This window comes from Eleutherodactylus coqui, chromosome 4 (genome assembly GCF_035609145.1).
Source record: "Eleutherodactylus coqui strain aEleCoq1 chromosome 4, aEleCoq1.hap1, whole genome shotgun sequence".
Classification (NCBI taxonomy): Eukaryota; Metazoa; Chordata; class Amphibia; order Anura; family Eleutherodactylidae; genus Eleutherodactylus; species Eleutherodactylus coqui.
In genome coordinates, this window is record NC_089840.1 from 285,492,968 (window position 1) to 285,518,358 (window position 25,391).

Here is a 25,391-nt window from a genome sequence, read left to right on the forward strand (position 1 = left end):
CTGTTAATCTTCCCAGACAGCTCTGCCGCAACTCTGTCACTTTCAGTGATTTGTATTTGTAGCTTTTGAATCTGCATCTCTACTGCATTTCTCTTACATTCAGGCTCACACTTGTCTTCCAATAACCCCTTCACCTTATGGGTCAGCTCAGTACATTCACCATCCAAACCCACATGGCCTTTTCCAAAGCCTCTTTCTCCTTTTCGGTTCGCTCCAACCATTTGGACAGTTCCCCCATAACTAGAGCATGATTCTGTTTAAGCTCCTGGATTTGAGCTTCATATTCTTCAGCTTCCTCATCTATGCTCATCTGTAGATGGGACATCAGTCTCTCATGCAGGGCTTTCTGGTTTTCCTTGTAACTCAGTATGACTTTCAAGATCTCTGCTTGCTTCTCTGCCTGACTACAAGCAGCTTTCTCTATTCCCAGCTTTTCTTTGAGCTCAGTTGTCTGCAACTCCCATTTACCATTTCTCTGGGCTAACTGCATGTTCAGCGTTGCAACTTGATTAGGCAAATCTGTATTTTAATTCCGCGTTTCGGTAGAATTTCTTTCTAACTTGGAAATTGTGATCGTGCTCAGCAAGAGAAACCACAATCTTGTAGATATGATACCTTTTAATGGCTAACAAAAATACATGATGATAATGTGAGCTTTCGAACCAACGCAGGGTTCTGCTTCAGGCTTTAATGAAATAGATAAGAAAAAGCATGCATATTTATACACATATACTTATGACAAGCCACAGGCATGGATGTGAAGAATTTGCATTTAAAAGAATACTACAACAAAAATACAAACAATAGTCACTGATAAGGGAGTGAAAGTTTTATGGTCCCTGAATTAGTGTTGGGGGAAGGGATGGTCACCAGGCCAGTAGTGTTATCTGTGCTATAGATTTCTCATACTTCCTATTCGTGCATGAATCCTCGTGAAGAATTTAGCCCTCTATTAAAAGTGTCAAACATTGTTATAAATTTATATTCCTAAATTCTTCTATGACTTTGTGACTTGAAATTGCCTTTTTAGTATCATAATTTTATTATCTAATGTCGTGTCCGTGACTAGAAAAGTGCGCCGCAACTGGTTATTTTGTCTTTTTCTGTTTAATTGTGTGTTGACGAAACCTCATCCTCAGTTAAGTTTTTATCCTGTTTCTCCATCATAAAGGCCTCCAACAGCACATTTACTACACAGGATCAGGTACACAACATCAGACGGGGAACATGCGAGTGTCCCTGGGATCTTTTAGTCCTGTTTTGTATTGCGGATTTGTTTCCTGTCCGTGATCAGTACATGTCTTCTCGAAGCAAACACAACTTAGCCCTTTCTTTCTCTAACTGCACGTCATATTTCCTATTCGCCATTTGACAAGCTTCCTCAAGAAATTTTGCTTAACCTTGCATTTTGTACAAGTCCCCCCTAAACTCTAAGCAAGCACTCCCTGTCTGTCTCACTTTAGACCTGAGGGTCTGCATTGGCTGCACTTTCTATTTCTCTGGAACCATTCTTCCTTTTTTTCTCTACCACTTGAGACATGTCTTTGCTAAATCTCCCCTGGGCATAGGTTGAACTTGCTTTAGCAACACATTCACACCCTGACTTGATTTGGTGAGCATTTTTACACACATCATACCCAGAAAAAATCTTGCCTTAATGGCCAGGCCAAATTTTGGAAATCTGACGTGTCATTTTAAGATACAATAACTCCATAAAAGTTCTGCATATCCAAGTAATTATGACATTGTTTTTCGCCACGTAGTTTACTTCATTTAGGTGGTAAAAATAGACCAATAGCATGTGTATATTTATTAAAAGCGCCAAAATTTTGAATTTTTTTCTACATTATTGTGGAAGCACATTGGAAAATATTTAGTTTTTTTTTAGCCACTTAGAAGACATACAAATTTAACATTTTGAGGAACATTTTGTTTTCTTGTACCAAGCCAAGATTGCAAAGGCTTATAGGTATCGGAATGATAGATACCCCACAAAAAAACACCCCTTAATGTATTTACTGAGGTGTGTCATGAGTAATTTGATCCCATGGCTTTTTTTCTGGAGTAAATGCAATTTAAGGGAGAAAAAATTAAATTACATTTTTTTGAGCTGCCATTTAAAATCTCCAAACATATGGACTTGTGGAATCACCCAGAATTTAAAGAAGGAAGGGAAAACAAAATGTTCAAAATGTGGTGACAGAGGGGTATCATAAAAGTTCAACACCTTACACATCCAGAAGCCCCTAGATATAAGTCTTTTACACAATTTACCGACGTCACATTTCCTCCCATACGCCCAAGTACGAAACTTCTTACAGAAAAGACTAATCGATATACCAAAGGAGGCAATATCCAACCCCATCGATACACTAGTTAAAAATCTCTCACATAAATATTCAATTTCTGTTTTATATAACAAATTTAGAGAGGGGTGGGTGACGGAGAACAGCTCTAACTTATTAAAAAAATGGTCCCGCGACCTACAGGGCTCGGAACTTCCCGAGGGAATAATTAAGAGCTGGATCTTTTAGAGAAAGGCGATCTTAAATGAACAGTGGCGGGAAACATACTTTAAAATAATCCACGGAGCAATTTATGGGTTTGACAAACCGCAGAATCCAAATGGCCCAACAAGGTTACAAGCTTGCCCTAGATGCACCACGCCTAAATCTGATTTCTTACATGGCATTTGGCAATGCCCAAAGATAAGTAGATACTGGGTTGAGATCCAAAAGTTGGTGCAAGACATAGGAGGTCAGAACCTGCAATTAACACCACAAGTATTTATACTTCACCAATTACCAGGACAGATGAGAAAGGTTAATATGACCCATACCATACTTCTAATCGGCAAGAGATGCCTTCTGAACAATTGGCTACTGCCCAAACCCCCGGGAATAAATGATGTCTTACAACAGTTAAAACACCTCCTGAAAATGGAAAGAACTGAGATTGAACGATGTGCAGAATCTCAAGCCCCTAAGTTTTTCAAAAAGTGGAGGGATTTCATGGAAAAATTTCTTGACCACGGGGAAATTATAGAATGTATGTCCCAGTTCACCAACACTACTTGGTACCATAATAATGATAATATGAACAGTTTAGGATTATTGAAAGTAACGTGACTGACCGGGGAAGGGAGGAGGAGCTAGGGGGATACGAAGCGGGATAGTTATATTCAGTTAGATGTTATATGTTTATCAAAATGTTGATTAATAAAGGGATATGGAGGGAGGGGGGAAGAGGGGAATAAAATGTTTGAAGACATATAGGCGACCGAGAGTTAATCATCACCTTTACATAAACTATAGAAATTGTTCAGTATTGTTTTATGATCAATCACTGCAATTTATCTGTAAAAGTAATATATGCTGTGCGGTCTTCTTTTTGAGTTGTTTTATAATATACTCATGTTTGTATACCATGAAAATTTCAATAAAAACGAGTTATTAAATTACATTTTTTTGCAAATATGTCATTTTCAAGACAATTTTTCTTTTCAATAGTGCACATGAAAACAAGGATTTGCACCCCAAAATGGAGACACACCTGTTTGTTCTCTGTTCAGAAACATACCAGTTGTGGCCCTAATCTTATATCTGTATGCACAATGGGGCCCAAAATATATGGTGTAGTCGGTGGCTTTCAGAACACAAATTTAGCATGAAGGTGATTTAGTCCCCATTGCCCACTTGTAGAGCCCTTGAGAGGCCAAAACGATAGAAAACGCCACAAATGACCCCATTTTGAAAACTAGACCCCCTTAACGAATTCATCTAGAAGGTGTACTGTGTATTTTGACCCCACAGTTTTTGAATGAATTTATGAAAAAGCAGAAGGAAAAAATTACGATTTTCATATGGAGCTGCATATGCATTACAGATAGCGATCTTAATAATTTCAAATTTCCCAGGCCCTTCCCAGCTTCTGCGCTGGCATTCGCCATTTTGCCGATAGGCACATGCGCAGAAGCTGTGGAAAAGTCTGCGCACAAAAATGTCGTTGGGGACAAATCCAGGAGCCTTAAGTACTTAATTTCAGCTCCCCTCATGAATGCGATCCACTGGGGGAAACATTTTTTTACACTTTATTTTTACTCTACTCAAACGCAGTTATCAATTGGATAGCAGTGATCACTTGACCGGCGATCACATACCGCGGCCCTCGATGACCTCTATCTGTTCTCAGCTACTCTTACTAGCCAAAAACAGGGAGATTTTAAATCTCCTGACCCCCTCCCCCCCTCCTGGCCTTCTGAGCATGCGCCCGACACTTTAGGTCCTGTGCCCAGAAGGCTGCGCCAGGTCCCAGTAGGACCAGAATGCTGCAGGGCATTACGAAGTATGTAGATGAGCAGTTTCAGCATCTCTCATGGATCCGACCCATAAGGATAGCTGAAACTTTAAATTTATTTAACCTTTTAGTTACATTTATGTGATAATGGCAATGCCGTGACTGGAGGTCGCAAGCTGCGGCCCCCAATGACTGCTCCAGGCTCTCGGCTACCTCTGGCAGCCCTTAGCAGGGAGCTGTCACCCACACAGACTCCGAGGCTTTACTCTACAAGGCCTGTATGGGTGGTCATATATATAATATAATTAGTTAAATCTGCCTGCATCAACCTGCACCTTATCAAAAAACCTGGCAAAGAACATCTTTATCTTTAACATAGACATTAAAGGTTTTGTCTCAATCCTAGGTGTTTTGCTGCAGAGAGCAGACCGCTGCAAACATTGCGCAGTGGCCTAGATTAGTTTGCAGGCTCAATACCATTCCCTTCAGTAGGACTCAGCCTGCAATACCAACTGCAACCACTGTGCAATGTACAGAACTGTCTGCTTCCTGCAAAAAAAACAACAGCTAGAAGTGGGACAATCCCTTTAAAATATACAGAGAATGCAAAACAGTTATATAAGAAGATATCCCAGAGGTCGTTACATATAAACAATTGGTTATTACAAAGTTATTTTGATTACTGATTATACATGAAGATTTAAAAGTCAGGGCCACCCAGCGTATCTTCTGAACAAAAAAAGATACAAGTAAGTAACTTTGTAAAACAATTAGATAGTTGGGGACAAACCTTTTGCCCTAGTGATAGTGCCTATTGGCCATCCTGTTGGCAGCTGTCTTAGATTAAGCCCAAAAGACTTGAATAGAAAAAGGACCATGAGATGCATGATTTAAGGGCAGAATTTCATCAGAAATGGACAGGGGCAGTCGTTTTTTTCAGTACCCGCAACCATTTTCAGGTTATGGATGATATGTTGAGTATTAATAAAGTTATGTAAAATTATGCAGTATGGAGGAGACTAACTGCATGTCTTTTCAGGTACCAGAAGATGCTCTTAACAATCCAGGGCACAAATGAGATCATCTTGATGGTCGGTAACAGAAGTTCACGGGAGGTGGCTGAGGGTTTCAATCAAGATATCTCGAGAAGGCAAGCAGATTCAAAATATTAAGATGGTTTCTTTCCTGTGTATCTTTTCTATGGTCAAAACGTTTTGACTTCTGAGGAAAGATTTCCCATATTCCGGATATAAATGGTGGCTCCCCTGTGTGAATATCTAAGAAGATTTGATGTATAGCTAAAATATTTCCCACATTCTGAACATGAATACAGGTTCTCCAATCTGTGAGTTCTCTTATGTTTAACAAAGTCTAATTTATCTGTAAAATATTGTCAACAGTCTGAAGAAGAAAATGTCTTCTTCCCTGTGTGAATTCTCTGATGTCCAACAAGATGTGATTTCTGAGTAAAACGTTTCCCACAATCTGAACAGTAAAATGGCTTCTCCCCTGTGTGAGTTCTCTGATGTTCAACAAGATATGCTTTCCTTGAAAAACACTTCCCACATTCTGAACAGTTGAATGGCTTTCTCCCTGTGTGAATTCTTTGATGATCAACAAGACTTGATTTCTTGGTAAAAAAATTCCCACATTCTGAACAGAAAAATGGCTTCTCCCCTGTGTGAACTCTTTGATGGTTAGCAAGCTTTGATTTATACCTAAAACACTTCCCACATTCTGAACATGCATATGGCTTCTCCACTGTGGCAACTGTTTTTTCTTCAACATCTCTTCTGTAAATGTTATGTTGCTTACTAGTCAGTGATGAATCAGAAGATGGAACCTCTATAAAAGGATCAGATGACAGATGTTTGCTGTGAAGGGCTGAAGGCATATCTTGGATAATGGTAGGGTCTTCATGTGTATCTTGTATGATGCTATGATCTTCCACTGTAAAACCTAAAGATATCAGATGTCCCTCTGATCTGGTCTCGTCATCTGCAAAGAATTAAAGTGATTTTAATATTTTTGAATATAACAATTATACTTATATTTTATTACATTTCTATATAAAATGTCCATACAAACTGTAAAGACGACAGGTTACACAAACCTTGTGCTCCAAAGTGTGTCGGTCGGTAACTGATAGAGATTATATATAATCTTCCAGGCCTCCCTCACACAGGGCGTTTGCAGAAACGCAGCGTTTTTCAGCGCTGCGTTTACTGCAGATTCCGCCCCGTTTCAGCAGCGCTGGCATACTTTATGCCAGCGTTTTGGCTGCGTTTTCAGATCGGCTGCTGAAAAGAAAAAAAAAAGCAATACTTACCTAGCCGCTACAGTCCGGGTCGCGGCCGCTGGTCTCTGCCGCTGATCCGGGCTTCCCTTGCATTCACAAGTCTATTGCCATAGGCCAGGTTTGAGAACCCCGCCTCCAGCAATAGAGTGCTGTGATTGGTTGTCGGCGCTTGCTCGATGCCCAATCACAGCCCTTCATTGACTGTCTCAGCCAATCAGATCTTGCCGGCGCTGATTGGCTGAGACAGTCAATGAAGGCCTGTGTTTGGACATCGAGCGCGCCGACAACAAATCACAGCACTCTATTGCTGGAGGTGGGGTTCTCAAACCTGGCCTACGGCAATAGACTTGGGAGTGTTGGAGAAGCCCGGATGAGCGGCAGAGACCAGTGGCCGCGACCCGGACTACAGCGGCTAGATGAGTATTACTTTCTTTTTTTCCTCTAGCTAGCTGAGACTGATTTTCGGGGTAGGGCTTCTATTGCAAGCCCTCACGCCGAAAATCGGCGAGTGGTTAATGCTGCCAAAAACGTGGCACCAAGTGTTGCCGCGTTTTCAGCAGTGCTAAAACCGCTGCCCATTCATTTTAATGGGTGACACAGGGCTGAAAACGCCCAAAAATAGAACTTGCATCGCTGTCAAAGCGCAGCGTTGGAAGGTGCTGCGTTTTCAGCCCTGTGTGAGTAGCCAATTTAAATGAATGGGAGTGTTGTACAGCGTTTAGCGCTGGGCTGAAAAGGCAGTGTTAAATGCTGTACAAAACGCCCTGTGTGAGGGAGGCCTTACTTACAAGGAATGAGGGGTTCGTGGACATCAGCGAACCTCCTTAAGAATCCAGGGTAGCCTTTAAATTATCACACGTTCCTCCAGGTTTCTTTTGGAGAGTCGGTATCTCCAAAGGTAGCTGAGACAATGGACATTTCATGGGGGGTTGCAATGAGCGGTCCTAATCACGTGATCACAGTTATCCAATGGATAATGGCGATCACGTAAAAGTAAAAAAAAAGTTGAAGTTTCACCTTCCTCCACAGATGCTATAGGTGAGAGGAGATGAAGCTTCTTACCGGAGGCCTCCGTATTTGAACCCCGACGTGATCCTCCTTCATGGACCTTACCCAGCTTCTGCGCATGCGCCCGCCGGCAAACTTCCAGTCACAAATGCACAGGAGTAAGGAAAAATTAAAAATCTCCTTACTTCTGGCTACCAAGGGTCACCAAGAGCCTGGAGCAGTGAGCGGTGGCCTCGTTGAGTGGTCCCCAGTGACATGATAAAAGCTAGCGATCTACCATTAGGCCGGTCTCACACAACTGGATAGAAATTACGGATTTTACCATGGATATCCACAACATAGAGCTTATTGTACTCTATGGTCATTAATATACCTGCAGCCCATACACAACTGCATTATGTATGGGCTGCGGGTACCCGCGTCATCGCTAACCAATGGCGCGGTAAATATACACAAAAAAAGGTTCACTGAGCATGATTGCCTGTGTGAGTATGCAGTTATCTACAATACATTACGTGGCTGTACACAGGACCACGGATGGGCTCACAGCTGGGATCCTCTGCAAGCGGATTCCACGTACGGCCTTGTGAGCCCGGTGGTATTCAGACCGCTACCTGTAATACGCAATTTACAAGAAGCCCCGGGAACGCTCACCTTCCTGCAGTTCCAGGAGCAGCTTGTTGAGCGTCTTTTGTGCGAGACTGCCGCATCTCAGCAAGCTTGCGAAGCCTCTTTTTACACTCCACCCCTGCCACTGAGGTCAAGAAATACCCCAAAAAAAGCATGAGATGAGGGTTACCCAGATTTATTGCTCAATGTGTTCATCTCAACCAGGTCTTCGTAATTACCCTAGTCTTCGGACATACCACACAGTTTACTTTATTACTTAAGATTTAGGGGATGCCTGAAAGGGCGCAGAGGATTATTTTTAGGGAGTCTATTTCTTTTCCTTACAAGTGAGCAATGGGACCTGGAATTTATTCAGGTGTTCCTTATAATTCAACGGCTGTTCCCTCCATTATAGGCCTATCCATGTGTTATATAAGTAGACTGGGGCTACAACGGGTATGTTTCTGAACACGGGACAAACAGAGGTATCCATTTTGAAGTGAAAGTCAAATAAGGGAGATAGAATAAATTATCCACAGTGCCACCTATTGAAAGGCAGCATTCCTTCAAGCCAAAGTCAGACTCTTTATACAAGCCTTGTAACAATGACCGGGAATTAAAAGCTAAGCCAGACTCCATGTACATACAGCTGTTTCAGGGTTTTTGCCCTTCATCACTGTACAGTAGGAGTCTGGCTTTGTTAGTGAGAGGCCAGGGACGGGGGTCAGAAACGCTATCTTTTCTCCTTAGGGAGAGCAACTAAAGGGTGAGTGAGGAGACTCAAATGGCCATGCACGCTCCTCTGGGTAATATGCAAATAAGGGTGAAAGTCTTCATTCTTATGTATGCTATACAAAAAAAAACCCTGTTTTTACAATAACACAATTGCCTGCACATGCGCGAACAGAAGGGAGGTGTGTTCACAGCCCGACAAGAAGAGAAGACAGAAGAAAGAAATTTGTCGGTAACCAGGGACGACAGGGAGGGGGGGGGCACTCCTGTAGGTAAGTATATATCTTCTGTATGGCTAATTTACAATGCACAATGTATATTACAAAGTGCATTGTAATGGCCATACAGAAGTGCACATATACACTTATCATGGCCGAACAACCCCTTTAAGGTCCTGGAACTGGGCTTCATATAGTTCAATTTCCTCATCCCAGCTTGTCTGCAGCTGGCTCACCAGTTTCTCATGCAGAGCTTCCTTAAAGTCCAGTTTGTGTTTCAAGACAACTGCATGCTTTTCTGCCTGACTACAAGCAGCTTTCTCCATTTCCAGCTTTTTCTTGAGGTCTGTTACCTGCAACTTCCATTCACCATCTCTCTGGGCTAACTGCAAGTTCAGCTCTGCAATTTGGTTACATGCATCTGTAGAATCTCTTTCTAACCGGCCACATGTCATCTCTATGGCCGGCTTCACACTGGTGGTAGGCTTTCTTATGATGCGAGAGTGAGTGAAAACGTAATGACAATGAAACCAATGATTTTCAATGGTTTCATTCGTATTTGCAATGTCTTCACTTAACCCTCGCAGCGATAAGAAAAACCTGTGCTATCGACCATTGTTTCATGGGGACCGCGGGGATGAAGGAACCCTCTGCTACAGCTATCACAGAGGTGGCAGAGGTCCGTGATGCTATCCCATTACTGTCAATGGCACCGGCTCTTCTCTCTGTCCCCTGACGTTGTCTTCTGTCTTCTAGAGGCTGGGGATTGAAAAATCCCCGCCTCCAGAAAAAGCTGCCTCTGATTGGCTGAGCGCTGTGACCAATCGGAGGCAGCAACTAGCAGTCATTGAATGTCCTTATAGTCCTGTTCATACCGTGAAGATTTCACCTCCAGACAAACTTTGCGATCAGCCTCAGCTCTGGCTACATTTCTGAGGCCTTGTATTTCTTCATAGGCTTTTGAAAATTATTCCTCATTTTTTTTTTCCCACTTCTCCTTTCTTCTAAGCTTTGTTCACACTGGACAGTTTGCTGTTCCAGCAACAACCTTTGTTCAGTTTCAGCTTAAGCTAATTTCTTAAAGTGCTCAAGCTCCTTTATCAGCAGCCTTTGCCTCTTGGCCTCTTCTTCAAGCAGACACAGCTCTTGGCCCTTTACTTTTACAAATGCACGTCATATTTTCTATTTTTTGTAAGCTTGCATCTGTACAAATCCCTCCTGAATTCTAAGCAAGCATTCCCTTTCTGTCTCACTTTGGACCTCAGGATCTGTACTGATGACCACATCTGAGAGAAACTGTTGAAACTGATCAAAGTAGCCCATGATAATGTCCAGAAAGCCAAAATGTACCAGAAGAAATGGTATGATCGACATGCTAAGAATAAATCCATAAAAGTAGTTGATAAAGTTCTCCTTTTACTACTTAGTAGTGAGAATAAGTTATTAGCAAGATGGCACGGACCTTATACAGTTGTTAGACAAACTGGTCCCGTAGACTTTGAAACCCCAGATAGAAGACAAAAAAATAAAGTGTACCATATACATTTATTGAAACGTTGGCTGGAACCAAAGGTCAATCTAGAAAGTAATACGGCTTGTACTGTTATTCCAGACTTCAAAAGATATGTCTGAAGAGGTATCTGGACTTCTCTAAAGCCTTTGACACCGTGCCACATAATAGGCTAATATACAAAATGAGGCAGCTCGGACTGGGCGAAAACGTGTGTAAGTGGGTAAAAAATTGGCTCAATGATAGAAAGCAGAGGGGGGTAATAAATGGTGCGTACTCTGATTGGACCACAGTCGCTAGTGGGGTGCCACAGGGTTCAGTATTAGGCCCCACTCTGTTCAACATATTATCAACGACCTGATAGAGGGGCTGCACAGGAAAATATCAATATTTGCAGATGACACAAAATTATACAATATAATTAATGCACCGGAGGACAATGTACGGCTACAAACGGACCTGGATAAGCTGGGGGCTTGGGCAGAAAAATGGCAAGTGAAGTTCAATGTTGAAAAATGTAAGACTATGCACATGGGCAGGAGAAACGGATGTCACCAATATACACTAAATGGGGTACCACTAGGGAAAAGTGATATGGAAAAGGACCTGGGGGTATTAGTGGATAGTAGACTAAACTGGAGTAACCAATGCCAGTCAGCTGCTGCAAAGGCAAATAAAGTCTTGGGGTGCATTAAAAGAGGTATAGGGGCGAGGGACGAGAACATTATCCTCCCATTATATAAGGCACTAGTAAGGCCTCACATGGAATACTGCGTACAGTTCTGGTCACCGGTGCTCAGGAAAGATGTTACAGTACTGGAGGGGGTTCAAAGAAGAGCGACTAAACTAATACATGGAATGACGGGACTAAAATACCCAGAGAGGCTATCCAAATTGGGACTATTTACTTTAGAAAAAAGACGGCTAAGGGGTGATCAAATACCTATGTATAAATACATGAGGGGACAATACAAGGATCTCTCCCATCATCTGTTTACACCCAGGACTGCGACGGTAACAAGGGGGCATTCGTTGCGTTTAGAGGAAAGCAGGTTTAGTCACCAACATAGAAAGGGATTCTTTACTGTAAGAGCAGTTAGACTGTGGAACTCTCTGCTGGAGGAAATGGTGATGGCAAAATCCATAGAGGAGTTTAAGAGGGGACTTGATGTCTTTCTGGAGCAGAAGGATATTACAGGATATAAATCTTAGGTTAATTGTAATCCGAGGATACAGGCAGGTAGGAACTATTAGGGGTTGATCCAGGGAACAGTCTGATTGCCATTAGGGAGTCGGGAAGGAATTTTTTCCCCAAAAGGGCTATCTGGCTTCTGCCCTTGGGGTTTTTTGCCTTCCTCTGGATCAACACAGGAGGATAGACAGGCTGGACTAGATGGACATTGTCCTAATTCAGCCTAACGAACTATGTTACTATGAGATGTATGATTTACTTAAAAATCATGCAGAATTCTCAGATGTTACCTTAAATTCAAATTTATCGGAGGCAAAACATTGTGACCTGAGGAACCTAATAGAGGCAAGTCCCCATGTCTTTGGCAGTAAGCCTGGTCATGTGTCTTTATTATGAAATATATACTGGAGGCCATGCTCCAGTTAGGCAAAAACCTTACTGAATACCAGAGAAATTAAGGGCAAGGCAGAGAAGGAGGGTCAGGAAATGCTTAAGTTGGGAGTTATTGAACCATCTAAAAGTCCTTGGTGTTCACCAGTGGTAATGGTTGGGAAAATGTTGGAACAATAAGATTTTGCATAGATTTTCATAAAGTTAACGCAATATCCCGCTTTGACAGCTACCCAATGCCCCGCATTGATGACCTTATTGATAAGTTTGGAAATGCCACTTATATTTCTACTCTAGATTCATGTAAAGGTTATTGGCAAATCCCCCTGGATGAGAAGTTAAAGGAAAAAACTGCATTTGTGATGCCTAGTGGCTTGTACCTGTTTGAAAAAATGCCAGTTGCACTGCAATACAGTCTGCTGATCATGTGCTGCTGACAAGGGAATAAAGACAATTTTAGAAGGCCGGCACCGCCATTATCAGTGGGCACTAGAAATGAGCAAGCACGCTCGGGTAAGGCAGTTACTCGAGCGAGCATCGCTCTTCTCGAGTAACTGCATTCTCGTCCGAGCAGGCTTGGGGCGGTGGCGGGGGGAGAGTGAGAGAGATCTCTCTCTCCCCCCCTCCCCGCCCACCACGCTCACCCCTGCTGTTCCCCCCGAGCTTGCTCGAATGAGCATGCAGTTACTGGAGAATAGCGATGCTCGCTCGAGTAACTGCCTTATCCGAGCGTGCTTGCTCATCTTTAGTGGGCCACATATGTTTGTAGCCATTCACTAACTCAGCTGACTGTTACTTGTACTAAGATGTGGGAAGTTCCTACTGAGCATGCCCAGTCCTTCTGGTTCCAGCAGCAGAGGAGAGGGAATATGATAATAGTACTTGCATATGTGCGGAGGCAGCACTGGGGACGGGGGTCCAGGTCTGATAGAGTGATTAGATGTTGCAGAGACCCTGACATAGTGCATGGGGTATCAGCTGGGGGCAGATGGAAGGAGCAGCTGAATGAAGGATGAGGATGGCTTCTCCTTACATGGCGCCTGTGGCTATACCAAAACATTAAGGGGAAATAACATAACTGCTTGTATAGCTTATTGCTGTATATTCCACGATTATTACAGAACTGCTGACTGATTTGTGCTCGTTGCAGCCTGCAGGCACACGGCGAAGGACCGTCCTGAACTCACTATCCACAGCATCAGGACAGGGATCTGCTCCTTTGCAAGGAGGAATAGGAGAAGCATCGCCAGAACCCTACAGACCCCAGCAGACTACTGACCAAACTGCAGAAACACTGATGGCCAAGAGGGCCCGATACCCTGTAGTGGAAGCTGAGCTCACCTCCAAGCACCATGCAACCTGTCTCGCCAGAGACACCAGAATTGGCAAGTTGGCCATTGCTCTTCACAGATAAGAGCAGCTTCACAATGAGCACATGTGACAGACATGAAAGAGTCTGCAGAGGATGGAGATCATCCAGATCTGATGTGTGATTGAGATGTTCCTAGAATTCTTTTTAGCAGAATATATTGAAAAAATATTTACATAAAAATATTATATAACATTTACACTTTATTATGTATTGTGGCTGAAGAAGGGAATATACAGCTGAAAACCCCGACAACACAGACTCTTCTCTACATGTAGTCTCACCTGGGGGGTCATCTGTAGTAATCCCCTCCTTACACGGCTGATCCCCCCTCATAGGTGTCTCTGTAGCATCAATAGGGATCGGATCTTCCTTCAGTTTCACCAGCTGTGAAATAAATATTGTAAAAGTCATCACACAGTTGGAGAAGTCGTGTGGAAGGTTTTATATGGCCAGAAAAGGTCATTAATTAGTATGAGGAGCCGGAATGACATGACAGCAGTAGTGATCTGGGCCAAATAGCTGCAGGTCTCCTGTATAACTCCAACCTGTTGCTTCTTTATTCCAATCAGAAGTCTCCAGAAGCAGAAAATAGTGATAAGATGCGGAGATCTAATGTCTGCGGTCGGCTGTAATCCTGCCATCTCCAGCTTTCTCATTACACAAGTATCAATCATATAATAAGACTGAACACAAGACCTTCCCAGCCGTCCTACAGACCAGAGGGGAGATTTTATGAGACCTTCTCTCCATCTACCTGATCATCCTGTGGAAGAAGAGGCTGGGGACATCTCTCCGCTGCTGCTCTCTTACTGGATCTACCTGCAGAAAACACCGACAGCCACTGAATTCATTCTCTACATACAAATAATAAAGGCCGTGTGGATTTAGTCCTGTCTATTACCTGGTGATGGGGGGGGCTGGTGGTCCTCCAACATGACGTCCTTGTACAGATCCTTGTGTCCTTCTAAATACTCCCACTCCTTCATGGAGAAATAGACAGTGACGTCCTGACACCTTATTGGAACCTGACAACACAATGATACCGTCATCACCCAGACACGTTATACCGCCATAGCGTTACTGTATAATGTCCCAGCATTCCCAGGAGCGTCACCTCTCCAGTCAGCAGCTTGATCATCTTGTTGGTGAGTTCTAGGATCTTCTGCTCATTGATCTCCTCCAGTATCAGGGGGTGAGGTGGAGGCCCTGTGATTGGGCTCAGGGGTCTTCCCCATCCATCAGACACCGGGGCCTGACAGCCATCACTAGAAGTCTTCTTCACTACCGTGTAATCCTGTTTATGGGGAGACACATCCATAAATATCCCTGTAGACATTTCTAGAGCCCTCTCCATCTAGTCCTGCAGTTATGTTGGCTCTTCACATCTGTGTTCATTAGTTCCGTTGTTCTATTCTGTTGGCTGTTCTGCATTTTACCAGAGAAATGACAGCGAGCTGCAATAGTTTCCAGCATTCCGGCCGTCTTCACACTTTGCTGCAGCATTTACAGTACAGGCCATGCGGGGAGATTTATAAAATGTCTTTCACGCGGTGCCGGTATTTCCTAGAACTAATCCCCTTAGTTTTTGAAAACAAATTCTAAATCCGCAGCAAGACTATTTATGCTGCAAATTTTGAACCCCTAAGGCCTCGTTTACACGAGCGACACGGCATTGCAGTGAGAAAATCGCAGCGATATCGCATCGCTGGTCCGTACGATATCGCTGCTTCTTCCCGCGACAATAGCGAGACTTTGTAGAACCACATGCAAGGATTTTCGGTGGAATGGGGGCTTAAAATACAAGCCCAGTGAGGGAGTAGGTCGCACTGCAGCGCAGCTCCTGCTACCGACCCGTTCAACCTAGCCTCGTGGATGCCCCAGACCCGGCTCCTACGCATTATGGCGAAGGGGAAACAAAGAGGAACACCCCGAGCGGTACCGGAGGATTCCGGGAGGGGTATTTCTTCATACCTGAGGCAGCCGCTGAGAGAGGAGTCCCGCGCGGCTACAGCCAAGATGGCGCCGACAGAGCTTCCGGCTTCCCGCCCGAGCTCCGACGAGAACAAAGACCAGCCGCCAGTGGATAAGACCCCCGAGAGGAGGCAGCGACAACCCACCGGACATGGTCTCCGGAGGCCCGCGACTCCACGATAGCGGAGAGGAGGCACAACTGGGAAACGAGGTGACAGACCGCAGCAGTGGAGGGAGCGGGAACAGATGAGAGAGATCTCGAGCAGGTTGGAGCGGTGAGCGCTAAGGGGGTTAACATACCCGGGGTAAGGGGCGACAGCATGGAGCCAGAGACTGTGACTTGGGGTGCTGTGGAAGATCCCCCATCCCCCCCCATGCAGAAACGACTGGACAGGCAGGGACTCATGAGCCCTGATCACCGCACGAGGAGCTCACTCCAGGAGCCCCAGCAGCAATCCTCCCCTAATAAGACCCCATTAGCCCAGAGAGCCACATCAGCAGACACTAGTGGCCATAAGCCCAGCATGGGCACAACACCAAGCCCAGGACACCCAAAAGCATAGAAGTCAAGGGGAGAGTCCCCAAGCCAGGAGGCCCCCCCGGAGAGCCGCCATTCCCCTCCCCCACAAGAACACACAGCACCTTGCACAATAAGCAAGGATGCCCCTCAGTGTGCCGCACGCAGCCCCAGCGTCAGCACGCCTGCGGCCCTAATGCCCGCACCACAACACCTCACTCCATTGCCTCAAAGAAGCTCAGACACATGGAGAACCAAACCAACTGACCCCCGGACCTCAGCAAAACACACAGATCCAACCCCAGCAAGTCGAGCCAGTTACCACACAGACCCGATAACTCCAACAGCCATGAAAGGCAAACAATCGCCACAAGATAAACCAACCTAAATCCACTTACCAGCCTCCACGTATCTCCTGAAGATGAAGATGACTGGGATTGGAAAAAACACCTAAGATCCATGCCAACCCAGAGCTACATTGACTCTCTGTTGCAACAACTCGAATCTGCATGTAAAAGAGACGTTGCGGCACTTCAAAGCGAAATCCGACAAGTAGGACAGAGAGTTGAGTCGGTTGACGTAGCCCAGGAGAAGACAGCCGAGACTCTCGAAACCCACAACCAAGAATTACAAGCACACTTCCAAGAGATCATGGAGCTGTACACCCTTATAGACGATTTGGAAAATCGTCACCGCAGAAATAACTTACGAATTCGAGGGCTCCCTGAAGTCGAACCTTCCAAACTAGAACCATTGGCTCAAACTTTCTTTAACAACATACTTAAAAGACCAGAGGACTCTACCTTAGAAATCGATAGAATTCACAGGTCCCTAGGCCCGAAATCAACCGACCCCAGCAGACACAGGGATGTGGCCTGCAGAATACATTTTTACAAGGACAAGGACTTAATAATGCAAAAAGTGCGCCTCCTAAAAGACCTAACATTCAAAGGCTCCCAGATCCAGATCCTACCAGATCTCTCGCGCCGTACTTTACAGTTCAGAGCCTTGAGACCTCTACTGTCATTACTGCAGGAAAAAGAGATCCCCTACAGGTGGGGATATCCTTTTCAGCTCCACGCATCCAAAAATGGCAAGACGGTGACCTTGAGAGGGCTGGGCGACCTTCCGAATTTTCTGGGCTCTGTCGAACTTCCGTCTGTTCAGCTACCAGATTGGCTGCCCTCGGGTTCCCTCCCATTACTGCCCCCGTGGAATCCTTGGCGGACGGTAACGAAGAGATCCAGATGACGCCGCAGAGACCCCCGCCAAGGAGAGAGGAGCGACAACAGAAGCGAAACAGGAGAATGAGCTTGCTGAAATCCATCTGTTATACACTTCTCTTTGCTTTGATTCTAAACACCTCTTTCCTCTAATATTCTCCTTCTCTGTCCCCCCCCCCCCCCCCCCCTATGCATGACAAAGGTCATCAACTCGATTTATGGGTGGAAATTAGACTCAGGCCGGGTCTGGAAATCACCATAGGCAACATAACCAGTTGCATAGAGCAACTGGAACCCAAAAGTCGATGGGTGACCAGGGAGCGGGAGGAAGCTTACTCCCCTCGAGCCTTCACCCTCCCACTTAGGGCTTACAGCTAATCTAAGCTGTTGATTACTGCCAGTTTTAGGCAGACCAGTAGCACTCGGGGGTCATTAGGGGCTCCCCCCGACTCTGCACTTGTTGTATCGTATTAGTTTGGTTTCCCTTAAGGAAACAATGTTTTATCTTGTTTGTTACCAGTGTCTGTCTTTCCCCCGTGTGTATCCCTCCCCCACCCCCTTACCAACCAGCCTGGGGAGAAACAAGAGGCACCCAACCCCCCGCTACTCAAAATTTAAATGGCGAATTTAACTTTTTGCACTTATAATACTAAGGGCTTAAATAGCTCCCAGAAAAGAAGATAAGTTCTTTATCACCTACATAAAAAAGGCAATGGTGGTGATGCTTCAGGAAACCCACTTTAAAGCAGGGTGCATGCCGAATTGTTCCTCCCAATATTTCCCAACTTGGTTTCATGGCCCAGATCCTCTGAGAAAGGCGGGGGGGGGGGGGGGGGGGGGTATCCATAGTGCTACATAGATCTTTACAGAACCTAGCGGGTTGGGGAGTAGCCTCGAGATGTCATTTGTGGAGACTCAACGACAACCTCCTTAGTGACCCCACTTGTGTAGCGAAATTCAGAAAAACAATAAAAGACTTTAAGGCGATCCATGATACGGACCAAACCCCTGCTCCAGTAAAATGGGAAACACTTAAATGTGTACTGAGGGGCGTACTGATCTTACAGGGATCTAGAATCAAGAAGGAAAGATCGGCGACTCTCCTGAATTTTTTAGCCACTCTGAGGCTTAAAGGGGTTGTCCCGCGCCGAAACGGGTTTTTTTTTTTTTCAACCCCCCCCCCGTTCGGCGCGAGACAACCCCGATGCAGGGACCCAAAGAAAGCTTACCGGAGCGCTTACCTGAATCCCTGCGCTCCGGTGACTTCTATACTTACCGGTGAAGATGGCCGCCGGGATCCTCTACCTCCGTGGACCGCAGCTCTTCTGTGCGGTCCATTGCCGATTCCAGCCTCCTGATTGGCTGGAATCGGCACGTGACGGGGCGGAGCTACACGGAGCCCCATAGAGAACAGGAGAAGACCTGGACTGCGCAAGCGCGGCTAATTTGGCCATCGGAGGGCGAAAATTAGTCGGCTCCATGGGAACGAGGACGCCAGCAACGGAACAGGTAAGTATAAAACTTTTTATAACTTCTGTATGGCTCATAATTAATGCACAATGTACATTACAAAGTGCATTATTATGGCCATACAGAAGTGTATAGACCCACTTGCTGCCGCGGGACAACCCCTTTAAAGAATCAGCCAACAAATGCCACCTGTCAGCAGATCCTCGAGATTTTGGATCAACGCTCGTTGGCACTCAGAGACACGCTTAAAAAGGGATCCTTCGAATATGGAGACAAATGCGGCAGTCACCTGGCCAGGACACCGCTCACTTATACCCCCAAAATCCAAACTCACTGGGGTCATATAGTACACAGCACCATGAACATCCTGAAGGAATTTAAAACTTTCTACGACAAACTATACAACATCAAACCTGACTCTCAAACACCTCCACTGACCCACAAAAATGAGATAGATGCCTACCTGACAGATCATGCCCCCAGGTGCCTGACTTCTATGGAAACCGAGGACCTAGAACTAGACTTCTTCCCCCAGGAATTGTTAGACATTATCCAAAATCTGAACGTGAACAAGAGCCCGGGCCCGGACGGATACACAGCCAGATTCCATAAACTCTTCGCTGAGGAGCTTTCTCCTATAGCATTCGAAGCATTCAACACAGTAAATAGAAGTTGCCCCTTCCCACAACAGGCTCTCCAGGCCCATATATCAGTCATACTCAAACCGGGCAAGGATCCCTCGGCCAGCGGGAGCTACAGACCAATCTCACTAATAAATGTTGACATTAAAATGTTCGCCAAATTGATAGCTAACAGACTCCAGAGCGTAATCCCGCAGCTGATCCATCTGGAGCAGGTCGGCTTCGTCCCAGGCAGAGAGGCAAGGGACAACACTATCAAAACGATGTCCCTAATAGCCAGGGCCAAGCATTCCAAAATGCCCCTATGTCTCCTATCAATAGATGCCGAGAAGGCTTTTGATAGGGTTAATTGGACCTTCCTCTCTGCCACGCTGGAAAAAATCGGAATGGGCCCACTGATGCTCCAGAGGATCATGGCGCTATACCACGATCCCACAGCTAGAATCAGAGTGAACGGAGTACTGTCAGAATCCTTTAAGGTGAGCAACGGGACGAGGCAAGGGTGCCCGCTCTCACCCTTCCTATATATATTGACAATGGAAACCATGGCCAATGCTATTAGGAGAAACGACTCAATTAAAGGTTTCATGATTGGCGCAGTGGAGCACAAAATGTCACTCTTTGCAGATGACTTGCTGCTTTACTTGTCTAATCCCCGGGTCGGCATGCCCGTTCTACTGAGGGAATTCGAAAAGTTTGGGAGGGTCAACAACTACAAAATGAACGCCCAGAAGTCGGAGGAACAAAAAGTGTCTCTCTCTCGCAGGCCGAGGTCTCCCACCTGGAGTTGGTACTCCCCTTTCGCTGGGTTAATTCACACATTAAATACCTAGGAGCCCTGATCCCAACAGATCCCACAGAGGCTTTCAAATTAGACTATACGCCCTTCGTCGAAAATCTCGAAAGAGACCTCGACAGATGGAACCCCCTATATCTATCTTGGAATGGTCGAGTTAATGCAGTAAAAATGGACATATTACCCAGATTCTTATATATGCCAAACAATCCCGATTAGACTACCAAGTCCATACCTTAAAAAAATTAGATCCCTAATTACAGACTTCGTGTGGAGAGGACGCAAGCCACACCTGCGTTTCTCCCTGCTGACAAGGGAGAAAGAGAAGGAGGGCCTGGGTCTCCTGGACTTCTCCCTCTACTACAAGGCCAACATCGCAATGTGCGCCCTAGACATACTTAAAAACAGGAGCTCAAGGCTTTGGGTGGAAATAGAACACTCAGGCGATATTGACGGCCTAGACCAGGGGTGTCAAACTCATTTTCACCAAGGGCCACATCAGCCTTATGGTTGCCTTCAAAAAGGCCGATTCTAATTGTAAGACAGTAAAAGTAAACCCCACAGTGGCCCGATTGGTAATAAGGTCCTCCATAGTGGCCAGTCACGCACACCATTCTGCGCATACACACACACACACCATTCTGCGCATACACACACGCACACCATTCTGCGCATACAGACGCGTTCTGCGCATACACACACACAGGATTCTGCGCATACAGACGCACACCATTCTGCACATATATGTGCAGACACACACACACACACATTATATATATATATATATATATATATATACACACACACAGACAGACAGACACACACAAACTATATTATAATATATATATATATATATATATATATATGACACACACAAGGATCCCACCCTGCAGCTGCTCCTCCTCAGCGTCGCTATTCTTGCTGCAGACATCATGTTCTCTGCAGTCATCTTCCCTCCTCCGCAGCTGTTGTCAGTCTGCTATCGGCACTCCTCTATTACTGTCTGCACTAGACAGAACAAGCCGAGAGAAGATCATCTACTGACAGCAGCACGGAGGAGTGAGGGAAGTTACTGCACAACCGGCGGGCCTCAGAAAGTGAGGCGGCGGGCCGGATTTGGCCCGCGGGCCTTGTGTTTGACACCTGTGGCCTAGACGGAGCCTTCTGGATCCCACCCAAGGGGATTAATTCTATCCCCAAGATCTCCCCCTTCTGCCTCCAATTAACCAAAACATGGGCAAGTTTCGCGCCCAACTATGGTCTGGTCAATATCCCAGGGCCACTAACTCTGCTCATGGCGAACCCCTTATTCAAAACCACTCCCAGCCTCACCGACTCCCAGACTAAGATATGTAGTGACTCGGTCGGGCCTAAAACCTATGACAGAAATCCTAGGACAGAACCCACAACCAGGCTCCAATACCTCCAACTAAGGGGCTTTGTGAGTTCGCTGACAGCTAAAGAAAACTTAACAGCTCCACTTACGGCGTTTGAACAACTCTATCACACACGAACCATAGACCCATGATCTCCAGATTGTACAAGATGTTGCTGACTCGGGCAGCGGAGGATGAAACCCCGAGTTATAGGGAGCCCTGGGAACAAGAACTGGCTAGTAAACTTTCAGAAGAAGACTGGTCTAAGATTTGGACCCTAACCCATAAACTTTCCCCAGCAGGCAAAGTCCAGGACTTTAATTACAAGATACTATCAAGATGGTACAGAACCCCTGACCAGCTTCAGAGGATTTTCCATCAAACCTCACCTTTGTGCTGGAGATGCAGTGAGAGTAGAGGCACAATGACCCACATATGGTGGGAGTGTTGGCCAGTAGCTTCCCTCTGGAAAGATTTAACAACCCTATTCAACCGAATTAATCATGCAAGGGTGACAATGACGCCGAAGTTGGCTCTGCTCTCACTCTTCCCAGGACCAGTGAAGGAAGCCAAAATTGGCCTACTAAGATTTTTCATAATAGCAATGAGGAGACTCATCCCGAGACTCTGGCGCTCCCCACACGCTCTCACCAGGGGTTTGTGGATAGAGGAGCTCCATACCCTTATGAGATATGACGAGTTAGGAGCGGATGATCCCAAGACCTAGGAAACTACCTATAAGACGTGGCAGCCGTGGGTGGCGTTTAGAGACTCAGACAACCTCAAGAGATGGGTCGAACAGGGCCTAACTTAAGAGGTATAGAACAATAACCAACAGACAGGGAAGGTCCAGCAGAGAGATGACCCTCAGGCCCCCGCCTGAAAACCACGACCACTAGTTATTGATGCTTCTCCCCCCCTCCCCTCCTTCCCTCGTGTTTCCAAATAGGTTATGTTTTGTTTGTTTGAAGGGGAAACTACACTCCTCGACCTAGTCATAGGCAATGGAGAACCTACTATCCATAGACCCCATACTGGGAGGATGTGGAGAGGTGGGGGAAAGGAGTGCAACGATGGAAGGCCCACGAGACCCCTACCATCTGTCCAGAATCGCTCTCCGTGTTGGAGAGAGGGCTAACTAACGCAGGGGACTAAAAGTCAACACCTCCTTCTTAGGTGGACTATAGCGAGAATCCTCCCCTCCTCCCCTTCCTTCCCCTTTTAGCGTTTCTTTCTTTTTTTTTTTTTATTTCTTTACACATATATTGTTTACATTTTGAGATTTTATGACAGTCTTGAAAACCAAATTGTTGTCAATCACATGATATGTATAATAAAAAATTTATTTGAACCTAAAATACAAGCCCTATCCTGAAAATAAGCTCTAACTACGAAAAAAAAAGTTTCATCTCTTCTGGTCAGGGATTAAGAAATCCCTGCCTCCTAGAAGCACTGACTGTGACTGGCTGATGCCTAGCCAATCACAGCCAGCACTTCCAGGAAGTGGGGATTTTTCAATCCCTGGCCATAAGACATGACGGAGAATACTGCCAGGGACCAGGGAGAAGATGCAGCGGAGCCAATAGTGCATCTAGGTGATGTATGTGTATTTTTTTATTTTTCCCTGCAGCCAGGACTTAGATTAGAGTTTTGACAGTAGGGTTTTCTACTGTCAAAGTTGCATCGCACAGCACAAAAATGGCGTTTTCGTGCGATGCGATGCAAGAGAGAGGAAGGTTCCATAGAGAAACATGGGCCACAATACCTCATGAGTCGCATGCATATCGCCGGACCCGCGAGGTTTTTGTGTCGGGTTGTCACATGCTACAAATTGCATGTGTGAATTAGCTCATAGGAAAGCATGGGCTTCACATACATGCGATTTGTAGCATTGTAGCAGCGCGACTTTGTCGCCCGTGTGAAGGAGGCCTGAAAAAGAAAGGATAAAATCCGAAACAGTTTGGTAAGCAAGTCTGTGGCAAAATCTGAATCATTTAGATGCAGATTTGGCTGCTGTGTATTTACTACGTAATAGCTGCAGGCTACCATTGTGGAACGCCTGTAGTAATCACGCTTCATGTGAAGGCGGCCGAAGGACTGAATCGGTAGTAAATCCTTTGACGTAGTGGGAACAGAGACTGACAGAGATAAGAATGATGGAACGTGACGTCATCCCCAGAATCTCTCACCTCTCCTGTAAGCTGGAAGAGTATCTCTAGGGTGAGGGTGAATATACTCTCCGCCATCTTGTCCCGGTTCTTCTCCATCCTTGTCGGGTCAATCAGGATAATTATCTGATATAGAAGATATCAGCCGAGGATCCTGAATGGAGAGAAGACGAGACAATGTAACATCATATAAAATCCCCTATAATAATACAATTGATGAACATTCCCTCCCTCTTCCCTTCCGCACCCCCGCCGACCCCCAACATAACCCCCTCCACACCCCACTGCTCGAGCCCCACTGCTGACCCCTAGTTTATTAGCACCATTATTAGTCATCTTCTGTCTTCCTGACTGACAGGATTGCCGCCCAGCGCCGCACTGATCACAGCATTACCCGACTTGTCCTGCGAACTCCAGACACGCTTTCAGTCTTTATCAACCCCTTAGTGACCAGCCTCAGGACCTGACACTGGCGTCTGCGCGCCAAACAAAACATGCGCACACACAGAGGGCCGGGAGAGCCAGGAAATGTAAAAACTCCCTGCTCCCGGCTAGTATGAATAGCCGAGAGCAAGGAGCTGTCATCAGGAGCCACTGTATGCAGTTCCCAGTCACATGATCACTGCCATCCAATGGATAAAAGCGATCATGTAAAAGTAAAAAAAAGTTTTAAAAAAGTGTAAAAAAAAAAAGGTTGTTTCATCTCCCCCCTCATGGATAATATCCATGAGGGGAGGTGAAATTAAGTACCTAAGGCCCCTTGATTTATCTGCGGACCATACCCCTGACTTCTGCGCACGCGCCCACTGCGGTAATGGCAGACGCATGCGCAAAAGCTGCAGATTGCCAGGTTAATTTAAAATCTCCCCACACCTGGCTACTAAATGTAGCTGAAAGCCTGGAGATCTCACTGGGATGCCGCAGTACGAGGTTATTGGTCACATGATGGATAGATAATGGCGATCACGTAAAAGTAAAAAAAAGCTGAAATTTCACTTCCCCTTCGAACTGCGAGGTGAGGTGAAATTACTTACCTAAGGCCTCCGGCGATGTCCACCGACGGGATCTTTATCCGCGGACCTTTACCCTGTTTTAGCGCATGCGCCCATTGCCAAAATAGCGGACACAAGCACAGAAGCTGGGGAAATCTCCTTTCTCCTGGTTACTAAAGGTAGCAGAGAGCATGGAGCAGTGACCGAGGCCCGCGGTGAGCAGTTTTTGGTCACATGATTGCCGTTATCCAATGGAAAATGGCGATCACATAAAAGTTAAAAGACAGTTAAAGTTTGATGCTTTATATGGTGTGGGCCCCGTTGTGCATCCAGACAGAAGATTAGGACCACAATGGGTATGTTTCTGAACACAGGACAAACAGGGGTATCTATTTTGGGGTGAAAGACTTCATTCATATAAGAGCTATACAAAAAAAAACCCTTTTTTTTAAATGATACAATTGCCAAAAAAATGAAAATCGTAATTTTTTCCTCCTGCTTTGCTTAGATTCATTCAAAAACTGTGAGGTCAAAATACACAGTACACCCCTAGATGAATGTGTTGGGGTCTAGTTTTCAAAATTTTTGGGGGTTCTCCATCGTTTTGGGTC

The 25,391-nt window shown here is 45.5% G+C and overlaps 1 protein-coding gene and 2 pseudogenes across 1 annotated transcript in view; all 3 read right to left on the minus strand.

Moving 5' to 3' along the window:
- The window catches only part of LOC136624383 (oocyte zinc finger protein XlCOF22-like), a 99,809-nt gene extending 84,892 nt beyond the window's left edge, over positions 1–14,917 (minus strand). The window contains exons 1-3 of the mRNA XM_066598351.1: positions 14,741–14,917; positions 14,528–14,651; positions 14,381–14,445 (exon numbers count right to left, since the gene is read on the minus strand). Of these exons, the coding sequence (XP_066454448.1) occupies positions 14,381–14,445; positions 14,528–14,651; positions 14,741–14,764 (213 nt within the window). The 5' untranslated portion in view covers positions 14,765–14,917. The remainder of the gene's footprint in view (positions 1–14,380; positions 14,446–14,527; positions 14,652–14,740) is intronic.
- LOC136624513 (zinc finger protein 585A-like) overlaps positions 1–25,391 on the minus strand; it is a 252,475-nt pseudogene that overhangs the window by 171,079 nt on the left and 56,005 nt on the right.
- On the minus strand, positions 632–23,891 carry LOC136624504 (gastrula zinc finger protein XlCGF17.1-like; annotated as a pseudogene).